The sequence below is a fragment of the Pan paniscus genome, chromosome 18 (genome assembly GCF_029289425.2).
Source record: "Pan paniscus chromosome 18, NHGRI_mPanPan1-v2.0_pri, whole genome shotgun sequence".
NCBI lineage: Eukaryota > Metazoa > Chordata > Mammalia > Primates > Hominidae > Pan > Pan paniscus.
In genome coordinates, this window is record NC_073267.2 from 76,736,555 (window position 1) to 76,758,971 (window position 22,417).

General features: G+C 53.7%; 2 protein-coding genes across 13 annotated transcripts; one reads left to right on the plus strand and one right to left on the minus strand.

Annotated features, from left to right (window-relative positions):
• Positions 1–286: 286 nt before the first annotated feature.
• LOC100987305 (Leucine-rich repeat-containing protein 29) lies at positions 287–20,207 on the minus strand. Of its 12 annotated transcripts, none has more exons than XM_063597651.1 (7): positions 20,043–20,207; positions 16,895–16,996; positions 3,196–3,477; positions 1,460–1,603; positions 1,021–1,238; positions 747–921; positions 287–652 (listed from the first exon to the last, which is right to left on the minus strand). In XM_063597651.1, exons 1-6 carry the CDS (start codon positions 20,205–20,207, stop codon positions 753–755), a joined length of 1,080 nt encoding a protein of 359 aa, XP_063453721.1. In that variant the 3' UTR covers positions 287–652; positions 747–752. The 12 variants fall into 12 exon arrangements, with proteins under 12 accessions (XP_063453721.1, XP_063453715.1, XP_063453710.1 ...); XM_063597645.1 differs by having other exon boundaries at positions 1,460–1,942; XM_063597640.1 differs by having other exon boundaries at positions 1,460–1,942; positions 3,196–15,513; positions 20,043–20,116.
• Positions 20,170–22,346, plus strand: TMEM208 (transmembrane protein 208). The gene is made up of 6 exons (XM_003812203.5): positions 20,170–20,292; positions 20,904–20,999; positions 21,423–21,482; positions 21,563–21,699; positions 21,865–21,949; positions 22,044–22,346. The coding sequence occupies exons 1-6, from the start codon at positions 20,287–20,289 to the stop codon at positions 22,179–22,181; spliced, it is 522 nt and encodes a 173-aa protein (XP_003812251.1). The 5' UTR covers positions 20,170–20,286; the 3' UTR covers positions 22,182–22,346.
• The last annotated feature ends 71 nt before the right edge of the window (positions 22,347–22,417 follow it).

A 22,417-nucleotide genomic window follows, 5' to 3' on the forward strand; every position in this document is an offset into this window, starting at 1 on the left:
CTTCTTATTTCCCCCCTCAGGACAGCCTCATTGACTCAGGCATCATTCATCAGTTGTTCCTGGAATCTGGCTGGGACAAGCGCACAGCATGTACCTTTGCCTCAGGGCACACCCAGGCCTGCAGGGTCTCCTACTGTGTGGGGAAGATGCTAGGAGCCCCTGTGGGGCTGTGGGCCAGGCCTGAGGAAGGAGCGTGCCTCAGGGTTTTCTCCGCCTGCCCCAGGGCCACTTCAGCTGAAGCTGGGAGGGGAGGGGCCCTTTAGTCTGAGAACTTAAGACAAGGAGGTACTATCTGGAATGTTTAATCTTAGGATTTACAGCACAGACCTGGGCTCAGCTGCTGAAGCTCAGTGCACACAGGGTGCTGGGAGAGTCCCACAGGAGTAGGTGGAGCCCGGCCTTAGGTCTGAGAGGAGGGCAGGCAAGAGGCAGAGGCTCTGCTCCTCCCAGCACCAGACCCTGCCCGCTGGGGGCCTGGCCTCCCACCCAGGGCTTGGCCAGAGAGCAGGAGCCTGTGGCGGCAACATGTAGGTAGCATTTCCAGGGGCCTGTGGCAGCGACGTGTAGCTGGAAAGAGGCTACTGCCAGGCGGTGTGGCAGGATGTTCCCTCTGGGCTGCCCTGGATTGGCCCCACCCCCAGTCCTAGAGGGTCTGCAGTAGAGGGAGGCAAGAAGCAACCCGGGTCAAGGCCAGGGTTGGAGACTGGGGGAGTCAAGGAGGCTGTGCTGCAGGGCTGGTTACTGACCCGGCCTCAGAGTGTTAGGGTCAGGTCAGCCCCTCCCACGAAGCGGGACTGGACACAGGACACCTGGGGCAGCTGGGCTTGGAAGCGTCTGACGGCGGCCATGTTGATGCCAGGGCACGTGGCCACATCCAACACCCGGAGCTGCCTGCATGCCTGCCCAATAGCATCCAGTGTCCTGTGGGGAGGCCACCTGATGAGTGCCTGGCCCGGCGTGGGACCCAGCCCAGCCCCTGCACCGTGGCTCCATCTGCCCAGTGTCATCGGACACACTTACTGCTCTATGAGCTGACTGCAGCTGGACAGGTTGAGATGCTGCAGCCTTGGCCAGGAGCTGGCTGCCTGGGCCCAGCCCTTGTCACTGAGTCGGCTGCAGTGACTCAGCGCCAAGTGCTCCAGGCTAGGACAGCCCCTGGCCACAGCGACCAAGCCGTTGTCTGTGAGTTCTGGCAACAGGCTAAGGGACAGCTGCCTCAGCTGGGGAAACTGGAGCACCTACAAGGATGGGGAGGGTAGGGGAGAGGTAAATGCCACTGGAGCCCACAGCCTTGGCCTTTCCAGATCCTCCCACCCCAGCCAGGGCGTGACTAGAGGCAGCAGAAGCCAATGAAAAAGGAACTCCAAGGTCAACTTTTTTCCAAGCAAAAAGTGGGTTGGCCCAGACCCCTGACTTCAGCCCCCAGATCCTCAGCCTACCCGCACCCCCAGCCCCACACCTTGGCTAAACTGGCATCAGTCAGCTTGCTGCAGGCTGTGAGGTCCAACTCCTGCAGGGCTCGCAGCATGAGCAGGGAGGGGCCCTGTGGCTCTGGACAGGCATCCTTGGTACCTGAGGCCTGATGCTCCAGCTCTGGGCGTGACTGTGGGAAGAAGCCTTTGCTTCTCAGGTTCCTCCTGAGTTTGCCCTTAAATACTCCTACAGAGACTTGGGAGGGGCAGGAGGGCAGCTGATCCCAGGGGCCACCCCGTCCTCCAAGACCTCGAGGGTCCCACACCTGGGTCCCCTGCACAGGCTCCCCCAGCCCCGGAAGCCCCCAGTCACAGAGCTCCCTGCACCACGCCACGCGCAGGACTGAGAGGTGGGTGAGGTAGGTGCAGATGGCCTGCAGGGTCCTGTTGGTGAGGGTCACACAGGAGGACAGGTCTAGCACCCTGAGGCTCAGGCCCAGCGCTGGGATCATGGAGAGCACTGAGGCATCCTAGGAGGGAGGAAGGGAGGAGACAGGATGGAGCACCAGCTGGTTGCCTATGCCACCTGGCCTGGCAGGGGTAGCTAGAAAGGATCTGTTCAAGGTTCTCACCCCACAGGCAGGAGGGAGCTACCAGAGGGTCCAAGGAAGGAAGAAACATGGTCCCTGTGCTGGTAGTGAAAGGTGGGGGTGGACAGGGTGGGCCGTGGGGGTTGCCACAGGAAAAAGGCCTGGACTGTGGCTGGGGCAGGAAGGATGCAGGTGGCAAGGCCTAGGGTGGCCACCCTGCCTATGCTCCCAGCCCCTGCCAAAAAAGTGAATGAGGCCACCTCAGACCACAGCTCACAACTGGACCAGCCAGTTGACCCTGCTAAGCCAATCGGAGTTGCTCCCTCTAGAGCTGGACACAAAACAATGAGATGTAGGTAGAGCTGCCAGCTGCCAGAGCAGTTAGGGACAGGGAGCAGGAGCTAAGGGCAGAGTAGAGGAGGCTGGTTTGTAGAGAGATGCACAGAGGGGAGCTTCAGGGACACAAGAACTTGAGGCCTGGAGGCAGCAGCTGAGAGGACACGGGGATGTTGTACTACATATCTGACATGCTTGGTGCCAAAGAGGAGGAGTAAGGCCGGGAAGAGAGGCGCTTGGAGGGGAACAAGGTGGAGAGACGGTTTTAAGGTTGGGAATGCCCTGGTCAAATGGACAGGCTGAAGAAATAATCCGCTAAAGAGGGACAGACTGACACTGCCAAGACAGGGGCGCCACCCAGAGGGACAGCGCTGAGCCCTGCTGACGGGCCTGGCCTTGGCTAGGAAATGACCCTGCTGCTCCTGTCACATCACCCTCGCAGGCCCCGCCCCAGCACCTTCCTCAGTGCTCCTTCCCTGCCTTCCTTGCCCATCACCCCCTTTCTTCAGCCCGCCCAGCTCCAGAACACTCATCCTCAGTGCCCCTCCCCAGACCGCAGCGGTCGCCACACACTTGACATGTGAGCTGTTGGCTGCCTCGTGGGCTGGGCCACCTTGGCCACTTGGACCTCCTAGGCCCAGAATGGGGGGTTTGGGGGGGGCGTGCTGGCAGCAACAGCAGCTATCTAGGCTCTTGCCCTCCTCCAGACTGGGTCCCAAGTTCATTTCTAACTGCCAATCATAGGCATGAACACTGGGGAGTCCCTCCCTGGTGCCAAAGGCCCCCCACCACCCCGCTTCCCCTCTCCCGCTGTCCTCAGCCCTGGAGAGGAAGGAAGGGGATGATGGTGTGCTCACCTTCAATGAAGAGCAGTGGGCCAGGCTGAGGGAGGCCAGCTGGGATGGAGCCCCGTGCATACAGCCCAGGGCCTGGGCCAGTTCCCGCCCTCTCACCAGGCAGCACTCAGCCATGTCGAGGCTCTGCAGCTCCTGCAGGCCACCCAGAGCTGTACATCCTGCATCTGTCAGCCGCTGCAGCTTCCCCAGGCTCAGGCGCCGCAGGCCCCGGCTCACGGCCAAGAGCGCCCCATCAGTCAGTTCTGAGCAGCCACTGAGGTCCAGAGAGGTAAGGCCTGGTTGCTGGAAGCACAGGGTAGCCACAGCCTCTGTGGAGAGGTCCCGGCAGCTGTGCAGGCTCAGCTCCTGAAGCTGCAGCCCAGCTACCTGGCCCAGAGCCTGCAGGGCCTCGGGGGGCAAGCCAGTGCCACTCAGGTCCAGGGCACGCAGCCTGCCAGCCCACTCTTGCACTAATCGAAGCAGGTTGCAGAAGGAGAACTGGGAGGGAGAGGAGTCTTGGGGGCTGATGGAGCCTCGGGCTCGGCCTAGCTCGAAGGTGAGGTGGCAGTATGCCAAGGAGAGGCGCTCCAGGCTGGGGGCACAGCTGCTGAGCCGGTTGAAGCTGAGGTCAGCCAGGTCTCGCAGGCCAGCCAGGTTGAGCTCACAGAGGCCGCTCAAAGCCTGCTGGACGCTCTGTGCCATCTCGGGCTGAGCCAGCAGTATGCCCGAGGTGAAGAGGCTATTGCAGCCACTGAGGTCAAGGACACACAGGGCTGGGCAGCCCAGGATCAGGGCCACAGAGGAGGCCTCTGTGGGGCTGCCTCCACCCAGGGACAAGCTCTGCAGGTGTGGGCCCAGGTGGTAAGCAACAGATTGTAGCACCTTGTTTGAAGCCAGAGAGCCATCCAGGTTGGTCAGGCTGATGCAGCAGATGCCTCTGAGGCCCAGGCTCTTGATGGCCGAGAGGGAGGCAGAGGACACGGGGATGTTGTATCGCACATCTGTCTACGGAGCAGCAGCAGGCCTGGGGGTAGCCCTCTGGCTTCAGAGGGTGCTGGGCATTGGGTTTGGTGACAAGTCACTGGCCAGAGGTTGAGGGCAGGTCAAGGAAGGGCCCTTCCACAATGGAGACCCACCATGGTGTGTGGTGTCATGTGTGGTCAAGTTGGGTATGGGTAGGAAGTGGGAGCTGGGGTTCAAAGGAGATGACCATCAGAGGAAGGCGGGAAGGTTAGTGATGGACAGGATGGGATACTGAGGGAGGGGTGGGAACAGAGTGGGGAGTTGGCATGCTGAGCACAGGAGGGCTGAGATGTGACCTAGAGGAAACCCAGTGAAGTCCCCAGGGTGTGGGAGGGCAAAGTATGCCAGACCCCAACCTTTGGGACTTTCAGAAGGAGGCCCTGAGATCCATGGACTCAGCCTCCTACTACAGGGACTTGGCATGAGCTAAGCAGCCAGCCTCCCCCACTTTCTAGAGAGCGTAGCCCTCTGAAGAGTGGAAGGCGATAGAAGTGAGGTAGGTGTCACTCACCACAACCCTCTATGGCCCAGGTGCCAGAGGTCTGGGGCAGGCAGTGAGGCCTAAGTCCCCTGGTGGCCTGAGAGAGCCTGTCACATGAATGTTTGCAAAAATGTGTTCTGTGTGTAAGCAAAAATGTGTGCATGTGCATATATGTATGTGTGCATGTATGTGCATGTGCGTGTGTGTGTGCATGAACACGTGGAGCTGCCTGGTATTGGGCCCCGGATGCTCCAGAGTTCAAGATGTGCTTGTGATCCCTGTGGCATATCTCTGGAGGGGGCATCTATCTGTCACGGTAAGGACACTGAAGCCTCCCACTTCCGTGGGTGGGAGCTAACAGAACACACCTCACCCGTGCCAAGGAAGTTGAGCTGGCTCTGCGTAGAGGAACAGGGGAGTGATAATGGGGAGTGCACAGCTGGAGTCAGGTGGGACCCAAGAGACAAGCTCAGGGCTACATAGTGGGAATAAGTTGGCTTGTGCAGGCATTTAGGAGCTCCCAGCTAAGGAGATATCTTCAAAGAACTTTTCCTGATATTGCACTGGAGTGAGCCAAAGGGAAATCGGTATAATTTGTGTGGAACAGATCTCTGGGGAGAGGGAGAAGAGGGCTTGGATTCTAAAATCCTTGCCCCATCTCCCTACCTCTTGCCCATGTTGCAGGCACGTGGTACTCAAAGAGGGCTCTTGTTTGAATCAACATGGTCCTGATGCAGGAAAGAATCCTCCCCTAAACCTGTCTTGTCAGTAACTGCAAAAACAAGCTGCTGTTCCCTGCTGGTACCCCACAGACCATCATCAAAAGGGAATCCAAGCCAGGCACGGTGGCTCCTGCCTGTAATCCCAGCACTTTGGGAGGCTGAGGCGGGTGGATCACTTGAGGTCAAGAGTTTGAGACCAGCCTGGCCAACATGGTGAAACCCCATCTCTACTAAAAATACAGAAATTAGGCTGGGCGCGGTGGCTCACACCTGTAATCCCAGCACTCTGGGAGGCCAAAGTGGGCTGATCATGAGGTCAGGAGATCGAGACCATCCTGGCTAACATGGTGAAACCCCATCTCTACTAAAAATACAAAAAAATTAGCCGGGCATGGTGGTGGGCACCTGTAGTCCCAGCTACTTGGGAGGCTGAGGCAGGAGAATGGCGTGAACCCGGGAGGTGGAGCTTGCAGTGAGCCGAGACTGCATCACTGCACTCCAGCCTGGGTGACAGAGCAAGACTCCGTCTCAAAAAAAAAAAAAAAAAAGAAATTAGCTGGGTGTGGCGGTGCATGCTTATAATCCCAGCTACTTAAACCTGAGAGGTGGAGGTTGCAGTGATCCAAGATTGCACCACTGCACTCCAGTCTGGGCAACACAGCAAAACTCCATCTCAAAAAAAAAAAAGGAATGCAGAAGGTAGAAGTGACTCACAGGATGTGCTCCTGCAAGATACTTATCAACAGGATTCTCCTAAGAAACACAGGACTCATTCCCAGGTGTAGAGAGGCCAGCCTGGCTTCTGCCACAGAGAAGTGGCACCCATGGCTATAATGACAGGAAGGAGTGGTGTAAGAGACAGGAACCAGCTCCTGTCCTCTTTCACAGGAACCAGAGGTCAGCCAGGTTCCCCTTCCAGCCCCTACTTCTGGAACATGGTCATTCCAGATGAGAGGGGCACTCACCACAGGTCTCCTCGTGGGCAATGGATCGGGGATCTCAGGTGAAAGGGAGGCTGGGAAGATCCCAGTGTGTGAGGGTGGAGAGGGCAATAAAACATCAGAGAGGAATGGAGGGCATACCTCCAGCCATTCCCAAGCCCTGCAAGCTGAACGACTCCATCCCATGTAGATCAGAGGAAACTGGCTGGGGCAGGTGGGGCAGAGCTGGCTGTGAGGCAGCACCTCCTCCCCCAAGTCACACATCACTGAGGAACCCCTGAAAGTCCTGCAGGCCCCAGCTCTGGTGGCACAGCACCTTCAGGGGCTCAGCCTGACTTCTTTCCTTCCCTTCATTCTGGAGCCTGGCTGGCCAGGAAGGGTCTCTTCTCTCCCACTGCCTCCCTATGAACCAGGTGGACAAAAGACCTTGGAAGGCTCTGGCAATGCCCCAGGGCCCAAGTCCAGGGCTGGCTCCTGGCAGCAAGGCCACTCGATAAAGAAGCAGGGCCTGGCTTAAAGGACTTCTAGCTCTGGGGGTACGGAAGAGGCTTGAGACCATGTCCAGGCCCCACCATTTTTGCTGGTGGGATGGGAGCAGCCTCTAAGCCACCTCCCAGGTGGCTCCTGAGGTCTGCTCCTGAGGTCACCTGCTCCTGAGGTCATATGGACTTAAAACTGCAGGAGTTGGCCAGGTGTGGTGGCTCATGCCTATAATCCCAGCACTTTGGGAGGCCAAGGCAGGTGGATCACGAGGTCAGGAGTTGGAGACCAGCCTGGCCAACATGGTGAAACCCTATCTCTACTAAAAATACAAAAATTAGCTGGGCGTGGTGGCAGGAGTTTGTAATCCCAGCTACTCGGGAGGCTGAGGCAGGAAAATTACTTGAACCTGGGAGGCGGAGGTTGCAGTGGGCCGAGATCGCGCCACTGCACTCCAGCCTGAGCAACAGAGCGAGACTCCAGCTTAAATAAATAAATAAATAAATAAATAACCTGCAGGAGCCCAGGAACAGCCTTTCAGGGATATTTCTCTGTGTGAGAGAACAGCAGCAGGCTGAAGCAGGCCTTCTGGGTTCTGGACTTTGGCCCTGGTATAGGACACCCCCTTCCTGGGCCCTGGGAAGATGCTTCTAGACCCACCCAAAGAGAACTGCAAGGCCACATGCTCTAGCTCTAGCTGCCCCATCTACAGAAGGAACACCTTGCCCCCTGGTCTCCTCCCTTCCCGATGCTGGCATCTTAAGAGTAACTGCTGGCCGGGCGTGGTGGTTCATGCCTGTAATCCCTGGACTTTGCCCCAAGGCGGGCAGGTCACTTAAGGTCAGGAGTTCAAGACCAGCCTGGCCAACGTGGTGAAACCCCATCTCTACTAAAAATACAAAAAAGCCGGGCATGGTGGCAGACACCTGTAATCCCAGCTACTCTGGGGGCTGAGGCAGGAGAATCTCTTGAACCTCAGAGGTGGAGGTTGCAGTGAGCCGAGATCCTGCCACTGCACTCCAGCCTGGGCAACAGCGCGAGACTCCATCTCAAAAAAAAGAAAAAAAAAGAGTAATCGCAATATCATTTGGGAACTGCTCTGAATCTGCTACAAGTAACGTATGTACCTTTTCTGTGGGAGACCAGGGTTTTGTTGTACCTAATGAAGCCCTGAACCGAGACTGCAGGCCTGTGTACAGACTTGGAAAGCCATGTGACAGAGAAAATGGCCCTTCATCCTGCCTAATACAGGACTCCAAAGCTACCATGCTTGTTCTCCAGGAGGCCGTTGGGAAATGTAAGCCCTGGCACCCAGGGCATTGGTCTCTAGAGAAGAGTTAGACTAGTGGGTCATACAGAGGCTGCTCCAGGACTTCATCAATCCCTCAGGCAGGGAGGGCACAAAGAGCTCTCTTCAGCTATTGCTTCATGGGGACCAACCAGCAGAGACAACCAGGGCTCCCCCAGGAACGGACAGGGCCGGTACATATGGAGGGTGCTGCCTTTGCCAGCATCCTTATTTGAGAAAATTGGGATTAAGGGAACAGGAGGGACTGGTCAGGGAAAGTAAGTCCCCAAGACCAGCGTCCTAGCCCAGCTTGGTGAGTCACCAGCTCTAGCTGGGCCTCGGTAAGCCAATGTCTTCCACAGCACCTAACTGGTACCTAACTGCTACTGCCTCAGTATCCACCTGCCCATGCCCGAGCCCTGGGAGATGGTTCCTGCCTGCAGGGTCCCGCAGGCGCTCTCTGGCACATGGTAGGGGTGATGCCAGGTAGGGGTGATGCCAGGTACCTGTGGCCTGGCCTCCCAGTGCTCCCAGCCTAGGTGGGGCTGAGTTTCGCAGAGGCACCAAAGGTTCTTTGTCAACATTCCTTTTTTCTTTTTCTTGTTTTTGGTTATCCCAAGGCTCTGTCATCTGTCTCTGTCCGCATTCTATCTGGAGAGCATGGTTGGCTGGAGCAGCTCCCGCTCTAAAACACTCAGTCTGGCTTCCTTCTCCTTCCTCCAGCCCTGCCCTACTTAGGCTCCTCTGACTGCCCCATCTTTGCTGGGCTCCATGAGGCTTTGCCCTGTGACAACCTCTCCTCGGGGTCCTTGTTGCCCTGCCTCAGTCGTGCTGCTGTGCCCATTCTCCTGGCCCGGCCAGGGCTGGCAAGACCAGCTGCCTCCTCAGAGTCTGTACCAGGGATACAGAACTCCGCCCAGGAAGTCATGGCCTCCTTGCTCGATTCCCACCCCGCCCCAAGACTTCTCTCCAAGCCCCTCCCTCTCCAGCTCCTGGCCCTACTGATACACCCTCCCTCACCCAGGATTCTCAGGGATGGCCATCAAGTGGGAAGTCCCTCCCTTTCCCCTGTTCATGTCCACCAGCTGCCTCCAGGCAGGGCCCATCTGAACCTTCCTCCTTCTCCTGCTCTTTTGCTTCCAGAAGACTTCTTCTCCTGGCCTCCTCCTGCTGCACCTTCTCCTCTGAGAACCCTGATGTTTCTGCCTTTCCACTGCTCCTTCTTCAGAGGCCACAAACACCCCAGAGTCTTAAACTGCAACTAAAAGCCTCCTTTCATCCTGCACCCCTTCCTCTTGCCTCTCTTCTCTCCCCTTCCTCTACAGCCACGCTTCTTGGAAGCACACAGGCACAGGCATGCCTGCTGTCCCGCCACTCGTTGCCCCTCGCCTCACCTGCTCACCCCTCCACCCTGGCCCCCACAGGATCACGCATTCCTGGCAACAACTCCCCTCCAGCAAGGTCACCAACATGTGGGGGCTTCACCTCAGACCTCCCACAAGGGTTCTCTCTGCCATGTCACCTGCTCTGCATGGCCAGCAGCCACTCCCCTTGATGCCATCTCCACTGGGGTTCTGCAACTCTGCCCTCCTGGCTTTCCTCCTACCTTCTAGCCTGCTCTTCTTCAGGCTCTTTTGGGGTCAACAAAGAACAGAGATCCAGTCCACAGATGAGTGGGTTCCCCATGGTTTGTTCCACCCAAGAACACACACACGTGTGCACGTGCACATATGCACACGATCTTTGTGCCCCTCCGAGTGTACCCTGGCCAACTGCATTTTGCCCCATGGGGCCATCATTCCAACTACTGTCTTTCCGATCCACATGATTTTCCTGAACACCAGACCCTGGGAGCCAAGTGCCTGATTGACCTCTCTCCAGAGGGCATGATGCAGCATACCCAAATCTGAATTCATCATCTCATCCTCCAACTCTGCTCCTTCTAAACTCTCCCCACCCTCTATTGAGTCACCCAAGTGGGAAATTTGGGAGTGATTCTAGAATCCTCCCTCACTCCCCACATCCACAATGACCCAAGCCCCTTCCACTTTTGTTTCCCTGATACGGTGCAATCTGTCCCTCTGCTCCAACCTCACTGCTTCTGCCCTAGTTGAGGTCCCCATACTGTATGCCAGCAGCCCGAGAGCTGCTTCCTCTAAGCTCAGACCACGCCAGCTTCCTCCTTATCAGGTCCTGGCCTCCAGTTCCTCTGGCTCCAATCCATCCTGGGTTTTGTCACCATGTGACCCTTCCAAAAGGCGATTCTGCCTGTGCTCTCCAGACCCTCTGCCAGTTCCACACGCCTCCAGGACACAGGCTAAGCTTCCTAAGCCTGCATTCAAGCCCTTCTAGGACCCAGGCCTGCTGCTTCAGCCAAGCTCTTCCCAAGCCCGTTCCCCTTCCTCCTAGTCCTGGCTCTGGGGCTGCCACTTCTGACCATTGTCCTGTACCGCACGCCTCTGCTCAGCTGCTTTTTCTGTTCTGGGAGGGGTCCCGTCCCACCCCTCACTGGCTCCTATTGGTCTATTTGGCAAATGTTTATTCCTCTCTCGAGTCTCAGGCCAAGCACCTCCTTCTCCATGGAGTCTTTTCTGATCTTTTCTCTGCACCCATGATGTGCCTCACACAGACTTCAAATGCAGCACCCCAGCCTCTTTTTACTCATCTGTACTCACTACACACTCCCCAGCCCTGTGCCTTCCTCAGTTTTGCCTCGCTGGTGCCCAGCACAGTGCCCGGCACAGCAGAAACATTTGAGTAAGGCTGCCCACACCCTCTCTATGTGTCTCTGGTAATTTTCCATCTTCCTCCTGTCCTGTGACTGCTCCAACCCTCTCTGCTGAAGCCCTGGCCTCTATGTCTCTTTTTACTCTCCTGAGACAACCTGGTCTCCAAATCCACTGAGTGAAGGGGCCGCTGAGGAAGGAGATGCCTCTGAGGAACTTCTCTGCAAATAGCTCCATGTTTCCACCCCAACCTCTCTGCTTCCTCAGGAAGAGGTGACATCCTTTTTTTCACCAAACTGATGCTGAAAAAACAAAAAAGAAAAACACACACATACACACACACACAAAAAAAAAAAAAAAAAGGGAGAGGTGATATCCTCTCCATCCTATCCCAGATCAAGCTTGGTATGTGGAAGCCTGTCCCTGCCACCGTCTTCCACACCTGACCTCTCTCCTCCCCGAATCTTCACCCCTCCTCTAGTGACTCCCTGAAGCATTTATTTATTTATGTATTTAATTAATTTATTTACTTTTTTTTTTTTTTGAGACAGAGTCTCACTCTGTCACCCAGGCTGGAGTGCAGTGGCACGATCTCAGTTCACTGCAACCTCCACCTTCCAGGTTCAAGCGATTCTCTGCCTTAGCCTCCTGAGTAGCTGGGATTACAGGCACCCGCCACCATGCCTGGCTAATTTTTTGTATTTTTAGTAGAGACGGGGTTTCACCATCTTGGCCAGGATGGTCTTGAACTCCTGACCTTGTGATCCACCCGCCTTGGCCTCCCAAAGTGCTGGGATTATAGGTGTGAGCCACTGCACGCGGCCTCTTTTTTTTTTTTTTTTTTCCTTTTTTTTTTGAGATGGAGTCTTGCCCAGACTGGCTGGAGTGCAGTGGTGCGATCTCGGCTCACTGCAAGCTCCGCTTCCTGGGTTCATGCCATTCTCCTGCCTCAGCCTCCTGAGTAGCTGGGACTACAGGCGCCCACCACCACGCCCAGCTAATTTTTTGTATTTTTTTTTTTTTTAGTAGAGATGGGGTTTCACCGTGTTAGCCAGGATGGGTTTTTCGTTTTTGTTTTTTTTTTTTTGAGATGGAGTCTTGCTCTGTTGCCCAGGCTGGAGTGCAGTGACATGATCTCAGCTCACTGCAACCCCCACCTCCCAGGTTCAAGTGATTCTCCTGCCTCAGCCTCCCGAAGAGCTGTGATTACAGGCATTCGCCACCATGCCCAGCTAATTTTTGTATTTTTAGTAGAGATGGGGTTTCACCATGTTGGCCAGGGTGGTCTCGAACTCCTGACCTCAATTGATCTACCAGCCTTGGCCTCCCAAAGTGCTGGGATTACAGGCTTGTGTCACTGCACCGGGCCACCCTGAAGCTTTATTTATTTATTCATTTATTTATAGACAGGGTCTTGCTCTGTCACCCAGGCTGGAGTGCAGTGGTGTGATCTCTGCTCACTGCAACCTCTGCTTCCCAGGTTCAAGAGATTCTTGTGCCTCAGCCTCCCGAGTAGCTGGGATTACAGGTGTGCACCACTGCACCTGGCTAATTTTTGTATTTTTAGTAGAGATGGCGTTTCAACTTGTTGGCCAGACTGGTCTTGAACTCCTGGCCTCAAGTGATCCACCAGCCTCAGCCTCCCAAAGTGCTGGGATTACAGGTGTGAGCCACCGTGCCCAGTCTCCTGATGCATTCAAACACATTTCAGATTTCTCCAGAAGAGAATCCCTTTGTCTTTGTCAAACCCATCTCAACTTCTCATTTCTGCCCTATTTCTTTCTCTCTCTCTCTCTCTTTTTTTTTTTTTTTTTTTTTTTTGAGACGGAGTCTCTCTCTGTTGCCCAGGCTGGAGTGAAGTAGAGCAATCTCGGTTCACTGCAACCTCCACCCCTGGGTTCAAGTGATTCTCCTGCCTCAGCCTCCAGAGTAGCTGGGATTATAGGAACCCACCACCATGCCTGGCTAATTTTTATATTTTAGTACAGGGGGTTTCGCCGTGTTGGCCAGGTTGGTCTCAAACTCCTGACCTCAGGTGATCCACTCGTCTCGGCCTCCCAAAGTTCTAGGATTACAGGCATGAGCCACTGTGCCTGACTTGCCCTATTTATTTCCTTCTTTCTGTGGAGAAATTTCTTGCCAGCGAGGTCACGCTCTACACTTCCTACTTCTCTCATTCACTCCTCAATCCACCTGGCTTATTTTTCCAGATGCCAAATATCACTGAAGCCATTGGTGGCCTCCTTGGATAACATATCTCATGGACAATATTTGTTCTTCATTTTGCTGGGCTTTTTGTGGGATCTGACATTGTTAATCATCCATTCAATCCTTTATTTATGTATTTTTTTTTTGAGACTGAGTCTCGCTTTGTCACCCAGGCTGGAGTACAGTGGCTAGATCTCGAATCACTGCAACCTCCGCCTCTCTGGTTCAAGTGATTCTCCTGTCTCAGACTCCTGAGTAGCTGGGACTATAGGCGTGAGCCACCACGCCCGGCCTCATTCAATCCTTTAAATGCTCTCCTGCTCTCCTGCCTTTGACGTCTGTGCCCTCCTCTCTCTGGGAGCTCCTCATTCCCCTCTTTGGGTATCTCCTCCTTTCTGTGCCCTTGGACTTGTGTCCTCTCCTGGGGCTTCTCTGTGGCCTGCTGTTCTGTGGCTCTGCATGTTCTCCCCGGGGGAAGTTACTCAGATCTGTGGCTTCAACTGCCACCTATTCTTTAATGACACTCAAATCTATATTTATTACCCAGATATTTCTCTTGAATTCCTCACTCAGAAATGCAACTACCAAGTGGATCTCAACATCTAGATCCTCACACTTCAAACTTTCAACATGTCCAAAATAAAATTCCTTTGGACAGTGAGATGAATGTCACTGTATACATAATTCAACAAAAGAATCTACTTATAGACTCATATTTAATAGGGGATAGAGGATTCCAACCAAACAGAGAAGGAGAAGATTAGATGTAAATGGTGTTCGGGCTCTTTGAAAATTAATCAGTTTAGCTTCTTACCTCATAACATAAATCTAAATAATTTTTACCAATAAAAACATTAACACAAAAATTCAAACCAGAAAGCAGAAGAGACAGTTTTGCTGTAAACCTAAAACTGCTCTAAGTAATAGAGTCTATTTAAGAAAAACAGAAGAAAAGTGTAAAAGGGCAAGGAATCATTAAGTTTAGAAAACAATGGAAGAAGTGAAAAAGAAAAGGATGTTCAGAATCAACAACAGAGAAATTTAACTTCTGGGCCAGGCATGGTGGCTCATGCCTGTAATCCCAGCACCTTGGGAAGCTAAGGTGGGCAGATCTCTTGAGCCCAGGAGTTTGAGACGAGCCTGGGCAACATGGTGAAATCTCATCTCTGTTAAAAATATAGGCCGGGCGTGGTGGCTCACGCTTGTAATCCCAGCACTTTGGGAGGCCGAGGCGGGAGGATCACGAGGTCAGGAGATGGAGACCATCCTGGCTAACACAGTGAAACCCCATCTCTACCAAAAATACAAAAAAAAAATTAGCTGGGCGCGGTGGCGGGCGCCTGTAGTCCCAGCTACTCGGGAGGCTGAGGCAGGAGAATGGCGTGAACCCGGGAGGCGGAGCTTGCAGTGAGCCAAGATCTCGCCACTGCACTCCAACCTGGGCGACAGAGCGAGACTCCGTCTCAAAACAAACAAACAAACAAAAAACATATATATATAAATTAGCCAGGCATGGTGACATGCATCTGTAGTCCCAGCTACTCAGGAGGCTGAGGTGGGAGGATCACCTGAGCCTGGCGAGGTCAAGGCTGCAGTGACCTGTGATTGCACCACTGCACTCTAGCCCAGGCAACAGAGCAAGACTCTGTTTCAAAAACAAACAAATGAAATTTTTAAAAAATTAAATTAAATTAAAATTTTAAAGAGAGGCCAGGTTTGGTGACTCACACGTGAAATCCCAGCACTTTGGGAGGCCGAGGTGGGTGGATCATGAGGTCAAGAGATCCAGACCATCCTGGCCAACATGGTGAAACCCCATCTCTACTAAAAATATAAAAATTAGTACAAAAAATTAGCCGGGCGTGATGGCGGGCGCCAGTAGTCCCAGCTACTCGGGAGGCTGAGGCAGGAGAATGGCGTGAACCCGGGAGGCGGAGCTTGCAGTGAGCCGAGATCGCGCCACTGCACTCCAGCCTGGGCGACAGAGTGAGACTCCGTCTCAAAAAAAAAAAAAAAAAAAATTAGCTGGGCGTGGTGGTGCATGCATAGTCCCAGCTACTCGGGAGGCTGAGGCAGGATAATTGCCTGAACCCAGGAGGTGGAGGTTGCAGTGAGCTGAGATCATGCCACTGTACTCCAGCCTGGTGATGGAACGAGACTCCGTCTCAAAAAAATAAATAAATAGAAATAAAAAACAGAAGCGCGGCACAGTGGCTCACGCCTGTAATCCCACCACTTTGGGAGGCCAAGTGGGTGCAGATCACTTGAGGTCAGGAGTTCGAGACCAGCCTGGCCAACATGGCGACACCCCATCTCTACTAAAAATACAAAAATTAGTCAAGTGTGGTGGCACACACCTGCAATTCCGGCTACTTGAGAGGCTGAGGCAGGAGAATTGCTGAGGCGGAGGTTGCAGTGAGCCGAGATTGCGCCATTGCACTCCAGCCTGGGTGACAGAGCAAGGCTCCATCTAAAAAAAAAAAAAAAAAAATTAGCTGGGCATGGTGGCGTGTGTCTGTAATCCCAGCTACTTGGGAGGCTGAGGCAGGAGAACTGCTTGAACCCAGGAGGCAGAGCTTGCAGTGAGCCGAGATAGCGCCACTGCACTCTAGCCTGGGTGACAGAGCAAGACTCTTATCTCAAAAAAAAAAAAAAAAAAAAAAAAAAAGAAAAAGTCCATACAAATGGAATAGAAAAATACTAAGACCTTAATAGTTAAATGGATACAGAACATGAATACACAAATGGGGGAAATATGAAGGGTGAACTAATGAGAAAAACAGTGCAACCTCACTAATAAACAAATCAAAATTAAAACAATGAGCCATCACTGCCTGCCTTTCAAACTAGCCCAGATGTCTGCATTCACCTCCTGGCTGGCCTCCTCCCTATGCTGTCTCACTCTCCCAGTCCACTCTGCACTGCAGAGTTCTAATACAAATCACGCTGTGTCACTTGCCTGCCTAATGGGCTCCTTGATGGTCACCAGGAGAAAGCCAAACTCTGCTGCCTGGCACATCTGCCAGCTTGCAGCCTGATGCCATTCTAGCCTCGCCTCCTGCCATGTCTCACTTAGTTCCAGACAAATGGAACTTGTGTGATTGGTTCCACACCATGGTGCCTTCACTTATGCTATTACTGATCCCAGAAGCCCAACCTTTCTTCTCATCCTGTTCCTTCAGGAAGCCTTCCCTGACACCACCAGTCTCCTCTGGATGTCCTTCTTCATGTTCCGTCAAACTCTTTTTTTCTGAGACAGAGTCTCACTCTGTTGCCCAGGCTGGGGTGCAGTGGCGCGATCTCGGCTCACTGCCATCTCTGCCTCCCAGGTTCAAGCGATTCTCCTGCCTCAGCCTCCAAGTAGCTGGAACTACAGGTGCACACCACGCCACCACACCCAGCTAATTTTTGTAATTTTAGTAGAGACAGGGTTTCACCATATTGGTCAGGCTGGTCTCGAGCTCCTGACCTCAGGTGATCCACCCGCCTTGGCCTCCCAAAGTGCTGGGATTACAGGCGTGAGCCACTGCGCCCGGCCGTCCCCGTCGAACTCTTTCTTCCCAGTGTCACAGTGCTGAGCACACGATAGCATGATCATTCATATTACTTGTCTTTCTCCTTCACTGGAATGTGAGCTCCTTAGGGAACTATGTCTTATTTATCTGTATAGCCCCAGCACTGTACCCAGAGCCAAGTATGTATGAATATATGTATATATGTGTATGTATGAGCATATGAATGGATGGATGGATGGATGGATGGATAGATGGATGGACATACATGAGCAGGGCCACGAGTAAGCTGAAGTGAGAAACACCTGAGGATGGGACGGGGGAGGGTGGGTGCCTTACCTCCTGAAGGGCATTCTGGGCAGCACGGTACCAAGCCCAACTCACGAGGGAGGCTTCTTTCTGATCTGACAGAGGCAGGAAGCTCAGAATATATGTGAGCATCTGAGGGAAAAAGACAGGGCATTGGGGACTGTTAGAGGTGGGAGGTCTTTGGAACCCACTCCAGCTGACAGCACCATGGGTCTGAGGGCACCAGAGCCCTGGCTTCTACTTTATCTTGGATGTGAAGCTTCACGAAGCATTCACTTCCCCGCTCCAGGCTTCAGGTATCTTTCCTGTAAACAAACCTTTCCTGAGCTGGGTGCAGGCTTGCACTGACTGATAAGAATCAAACTTCCTGCCTAGCTGGGTAGAAAAAGCCTGGGCATTGAGGCCAGATAAACCTGGTTCAAATCTCTACTCTGCCAACTGACCTCTCGAACTTTGTTTTCCTTATCTGTGAAATTGCAATTGTAGTGAGATTTAAATGGGTTATTGTGAGAATTAAAGAACATAGCCAAGTGTCTTGCATAGGACCTAGAGCACAGCAGGCCAGGTGTGCTCACTCTGGTCCTCAGGAAGTCATGCTTGGTCCTCCTGCCCTCATGGCTCAGGCTCTGGGACCCTGCTGTTTTTCTGTCTTCTTCACTGCCACCTTGCCCTCTCCACTGGTTGTTAAGATGCGCTCCCAGCAAGACCTAGCCTGGGAGGCTCAGGCCCTTCCCCCCACCTAGGGGGTGGTGAGGTTAGAGGTCCTAAATGGGACTGGGGAAGGGGTTACCAGTGAGGCCTAGAATGATTTGATATTAACTCTTCTTTTCTTCTGGAATCTTCCTCCCTGCATCCCAATTGCCTCGTTTTTGGATTCTTCTGTGGCTCCCAGGGCTCAGACCTGGGTCTTTTGGTTTTCTGTTTACCAACACAGGAATAACCAACAATTCAATATTCCCATATTGTCCTAGTATCCAAGTGCTAGTCCATATTGCCAACTGTCCATGCAAATGTTTAGCCATCACTTTAATCTCAACCAAAACTCATGTTCTACCCTCAGCCCAAAACAGCCTCTCCTCCCAAATTCCCCTTTCAATGCCAACAGTGCATCTACCTGATAACACTTTCAACTATTCAAACCATTCTGTCCCTTCCTCCCAGATACAGGTGTAATGCACAGGCTTTAGGCCAGGCTAACCTAAACTCATTCAAATTCCAGCTCCACTACTTCCACATATACTGATGTGTGACCTTAAACAAGGTACTTGACCTCTGGGAGTTTCAGTTTCCATATCTATAAAATAGGGATACTTTAAAAAAATCTAGATCATAGCCTCATGGGGATTAAATTTTACATATATATAGTGTGTGTGTGACAACTAGATGTTCCATAAATGGTTGCTGGATTGCTGTTACTAAAATTTCTACCTCTGCAACTCTCCACCTCAGTAGCTCAGATTTCTACCACCCCAAACCTGGATTCCTTCCACAATCTCCCACCTGAACTCTTTGCCTCCAAGTTCATCCTTGCTAATACATTATGCACACTGTCACAAGGTTAATTTTTCCTATAAAACAGTTTTCAGTTTCAGCTCACCCCTGCTGTAAAACTTCAGGGTTCACAGTACTCTGAGGACAGTCTCCACTCCTGGATCAGCACTGCCAGGCCTCTGTGCCTGATTGGACTCGCTGGTCCCCAAACTTCCCCAGTCCAGTCTCCCCATTGCCCTACGCACACAGCATGTCTATTTCCTTTTGCCTATGCGGGCCTTTTCCCTGGGATCCCCTTCTTGAAGCTTAACTTCACCAACCCATTGTGATCTCTCCTTCCCTTCTCAGATGCCAAGCATGCAGGCACAGTGCTCAGCCAGTGCTTACTGGATTAAATTAAGGTTGGACAGTCCAGTCCTCTACCTCTATTTTCACCAAGAGTATGCTCAGGGAAGGGGTCGGGGAAATAAAGTAGTCATTACTGAGAAGACAATGACTGGCAGAATAGACTTCTGGGCCAGGAAGGGAGGCATAGGGAAGACAGTATTGATGGGGACTGGGACTGACCAAGTCCCAATCCCTCCAGGGAGGCAGGGAAGCCTGTTTGAGCTGAGTTAAGACAGTGGCCATCCTGTCTTCTGGGGCTAAGCAGCCAGCCCAAGAGCAAAGGGAGAGGGGAACAAACCTGTCATCCCTTGGGGTGAGTCGGGGAGGGACACAATTCATTGACCTAAGAAGAGGGTGGCTTTTCTAGAGGGACAAGAGGAGGCAGTGATGAGGATGGAGTGACCATCCCATGAGTCCCATCTCAAGGGGGCTACTGGAGATAATGATTGGTCACTCATGGGGTCTATGGGGATGGAAATAGATAGCCCCTAAAGCTAAGGGGGAAAGGGATAGCACTGCAAGCTCAATGGGGGTGAGAACAGGCCTGTTTTTGCTAAGGACAGGAGCATCATTCCAGGACCGATGGGAAAGGGTGGCCTGTTTCCCATGGGCAGAGAGAGGGGGCTGCCAACCCTCAGGACAAAAGAGATGGAGAAGCCATTCCAACAGGCCACTGAAGACAAAACCTGTTATCTCCCTGGCAGATGGGGCAGAGTGGTCTTGCCCCTGGCTAAGGGGAAGGAGCAAACATCCCATGGAGTGAAAGAGGTAAGGGCGGCCATCACTAGGGGCCTAGGAATGGGGAACAGGCCTATCCTTGTTAAAGGAACTCAGAGATCATTGCAGTTGATGGGGAGGGAGCAGTCTGTTTCCCACTGCCAGGGAGAAGGGGCGGCCGTCTCTGTAGGAAATGGAGAGATCATCCCAAGGGACCAATGGGGATAAGATCAGTTACCCTTCGGGACGATGAGATGGAGCGGACATCTTCCAGAACTGAGCGGGGAGGAGACAGCCACTTCAAGGGAAGGGGATGGGCAGAGGGCCTGTTCTCGCGGAGATGACAGGGCAGCTATCTTCTGGGGCCGATAGGGAAGGGGAGGACGGTCCCCCAAGCTAAAGGGACAGAGTGGCCCAAAGGAGGAACCGTTACCCAGAGCTAGAAGGTCCCGGGATCGGGGGGGCGGGTCGTTTCCGCCAGGCTGGAGGGGCCGGGCTAGCTATCTGACAGCCCCTCCCCAAAGCTCAGGACCGCGAGGGCGGGGCCTGTCCAGAGCTAGGCCTGAGGGCGGCTTCCTCTCACCTCCAGGGGCAGCGACTCCGCCATCGCATCCCTGCCGCCTCCGCCCCCACTGCGCAAGGCTTTCTGGGAAATGTAGTCTCGCCTCTTTGGGGCGGGGCTTGGGAAGGAAGTGAGACCTATTTCCGTCGCAAAAGCTGACGACTTCGGTCTGCGCCGGAAGTGCATAAGCTGCCGATGTGGTGCTTAGTGATTGCGGTTTCGGTCGCTCTCCCGTGTTTCCCGGGCTGGGTATTTGCCTCGCACCATGGCGGTAAGGAGGATGGATAGGGCGGGGTCCGCACCAGCAAAGCTCTCCAGGGGCTGTGAGAGTGAAAACTGAGAAAGAACATTAAGGGATATGGGGTGGGCCAGAGGGGGGCGCCATCCCTGGCCAGACCGTGCTAGAGCTGGGCTGGGGGGATGGCGGCGCAGGACCATACCAGGACTAGTGCCAGAGCGGGGTGGGCATCAGTACCAGGGCAAGCCAGAGATCTAAGTGACCTGAGGTGGGGGTTAACCCAGATCGGGACTACGCCAGCGGAGGCCTGAGAGAGGCACCATTCAACTCCGCTCAGGAGTACCCTTGGAAGAGTCGTTAGCCTAAAGCCAGACTACCACGGGATCCAGAGGCGGTATTAGCTTAGGATTGAATTGTTCCAGGGCGAGCAGGAGGCGATTGATCCTAGCTGCGGGTGCTGGAGAGACGGCGTCAGCCCTAGGCAGAATGGACTGGAGGATGGGTGGACATCCCAGGGATTGTGCTAGGTTTCTGCACTACGGGGACCTGGCTGAGTTGCGGATGGAGCTCTATAGCTCACCAGGCTGGTGGGGAGAATGAGGAGGACCGTGGCCTCCTGACGGCATCTCATCATTCCTCTGCAGCCCAAGGGCAAAGTGGGCACGAGAGGGAAGAAGCAGATATTTGAAGAGAACAGAGAGACCCTGAAGTTCTACCTGCGGATCATACTGGGGGCCAATGTAAGTGCCTACCTCCTTGCTTCTATGCCCACTTATAGTCAGTCCCCTAGTCCTCAGCCCTGCTTGGTGACGAGGAGTGGTACCCGAAAAAGCTCTAGAAGAGAGCTCCAGTCAAAAAGAAATGAGAGATCTGGGCACAGAGAAAGTGCTAACTAGTAAAACACAAAGAAAATGAAGGCGTGAGTCGTAGCTGAATTTGAGAGCTCTTCCTACCTCCAAGTACACAAAGGCTTCTTCCCTGGGCTGAGTTGGGTGTCAGAGGAGAGTGGGTATTTGGGATTCAGGGAGCAGGGCCCTTTCTTCAACCCTGTAAGAACAACCTTGCTCCTCCCACAGCCTGGCCTAATTCTTGGTCAGAGTTGAGGGAGACCCATGGTTTGGAGGTAACTTCTGACCCCAACCTGATCCTGTGATTGCTTGCAGGCCATTTACTGCCTTGTGACGTTGGTCTTCTTTTACTCATCTGCCTCATTTTGGGCCTGGGTAAGTATCTCCATCCTGGGAGGTGGATGAGTGCGTAGGGTCAGTGGCTGGCCTTTGATACCCTCATTCTTGCTCTGCAGTTGGCCCTGGGCTTTAGTCTGGCAGTGTATGGGGCCAGCTACCACTCTATGAGCTCGATGGCACGAGCAGCGTTCTCTGAGGATGGGGCCCTGATGGATGGTGGCATGGACCTCAACATGGAGCAGGGCATGGCAGAGTGAGTGTCCCCCACCGCCAGCCCAGGTGAGCGGCCCCAGGGCTGGGGCCCAGATAGCCCAAGAAACACAGCTACTTGTAACTTGAAAAGGGTGGAAGGGAGTTGCAACTTGAAAAGGGTGGAAGGGCCCATATGCTGTCTTTCCAGCTTTATTTCTATCCACAGGCACCTTAAGGATGTGATCCTACTGACAGCCATCGTGCAGGTGCTCAGCTGCTTCTCTCTCTATGTCTGGTCCTTCTGGCTTCTGGTATGTGGGCTGGGGGCGCTCCCAAGAAGGGGCATCTAACCCTCCCCATTTTTTATTCCCTGCATCTTGCTTCAAGTTACCGTTTCTCTTGTAGGCTCCAGGCCGGGCCCTTTACCTCCTGTGGGTGAATGTGCTGGGCCCCTGGTTCACTGCAGACAGTGGCACCCCAGCACCAGAGCACAATGAGAAACGGCAGCGCCGACAGGAGCGGCGGCAGATGAAGCGGTTATAGCCATTGACATTGTGGCCACAGGCCACTGGCCCTGGGTGGCTCTGTCAGGGTGCACAGCCCCTCATGCCTGGAGCAATGAGGGTCTAGTCCAGGGGCCAAAAGCAGTCTGAGGTATTGGGTATACTTATACTCTATAGGGTCGTTGAATAAATGGCTTAGAATGTGGCTGATGGCTGTGTGGGTGATGAGGGATGAGGCAGGAAAAGCTGGTCCTATGGGATTTCCCTCCTGCTACA

Bases quoted from the DNA above. Each gene is read 5' to 3' on its own strand.
- LOC100987305 (XM_063597640.1), bottom strand. From the start codon at position 3,876: ATGGCACAGAGCGTCCAGCAGGCTTTGAGCGGCCTCTGTGAGCTCAAC. The intron at 1,943-3,195 runs GTGAGCACACCA...CCTCCCTCCTAG, and splicing joins CCCACTGCTCTTCATTGAAG to GATGCCTCAGTGCTCTCCAT. The intron at 1,239-1,459 runs GTGTGGGGCTGG...CCATCCTTGTAG, and splicing joins CTGATGCCAGTTTAGCCAAG to GTGCTCCAGTTTCCCCAGCT.
- TMEM208 (XM_003812203.5), top strand. The intron at 21,483-21,562 runs GTAAGTATCTCC...CTTGCTCTGCAG, and splicing joins CTGCCTCATTTTGGGCCTGG to TTGGCCCTGGGCTTTAGTCT. The intron at 21,950-22,043 runs GTATGTGGGCTG...TTTCTCTTGTAG, and splicing joins TCTGGTCCTTCTGGCTTCTG to GCTCCAGGCCGGGCCCTTTA.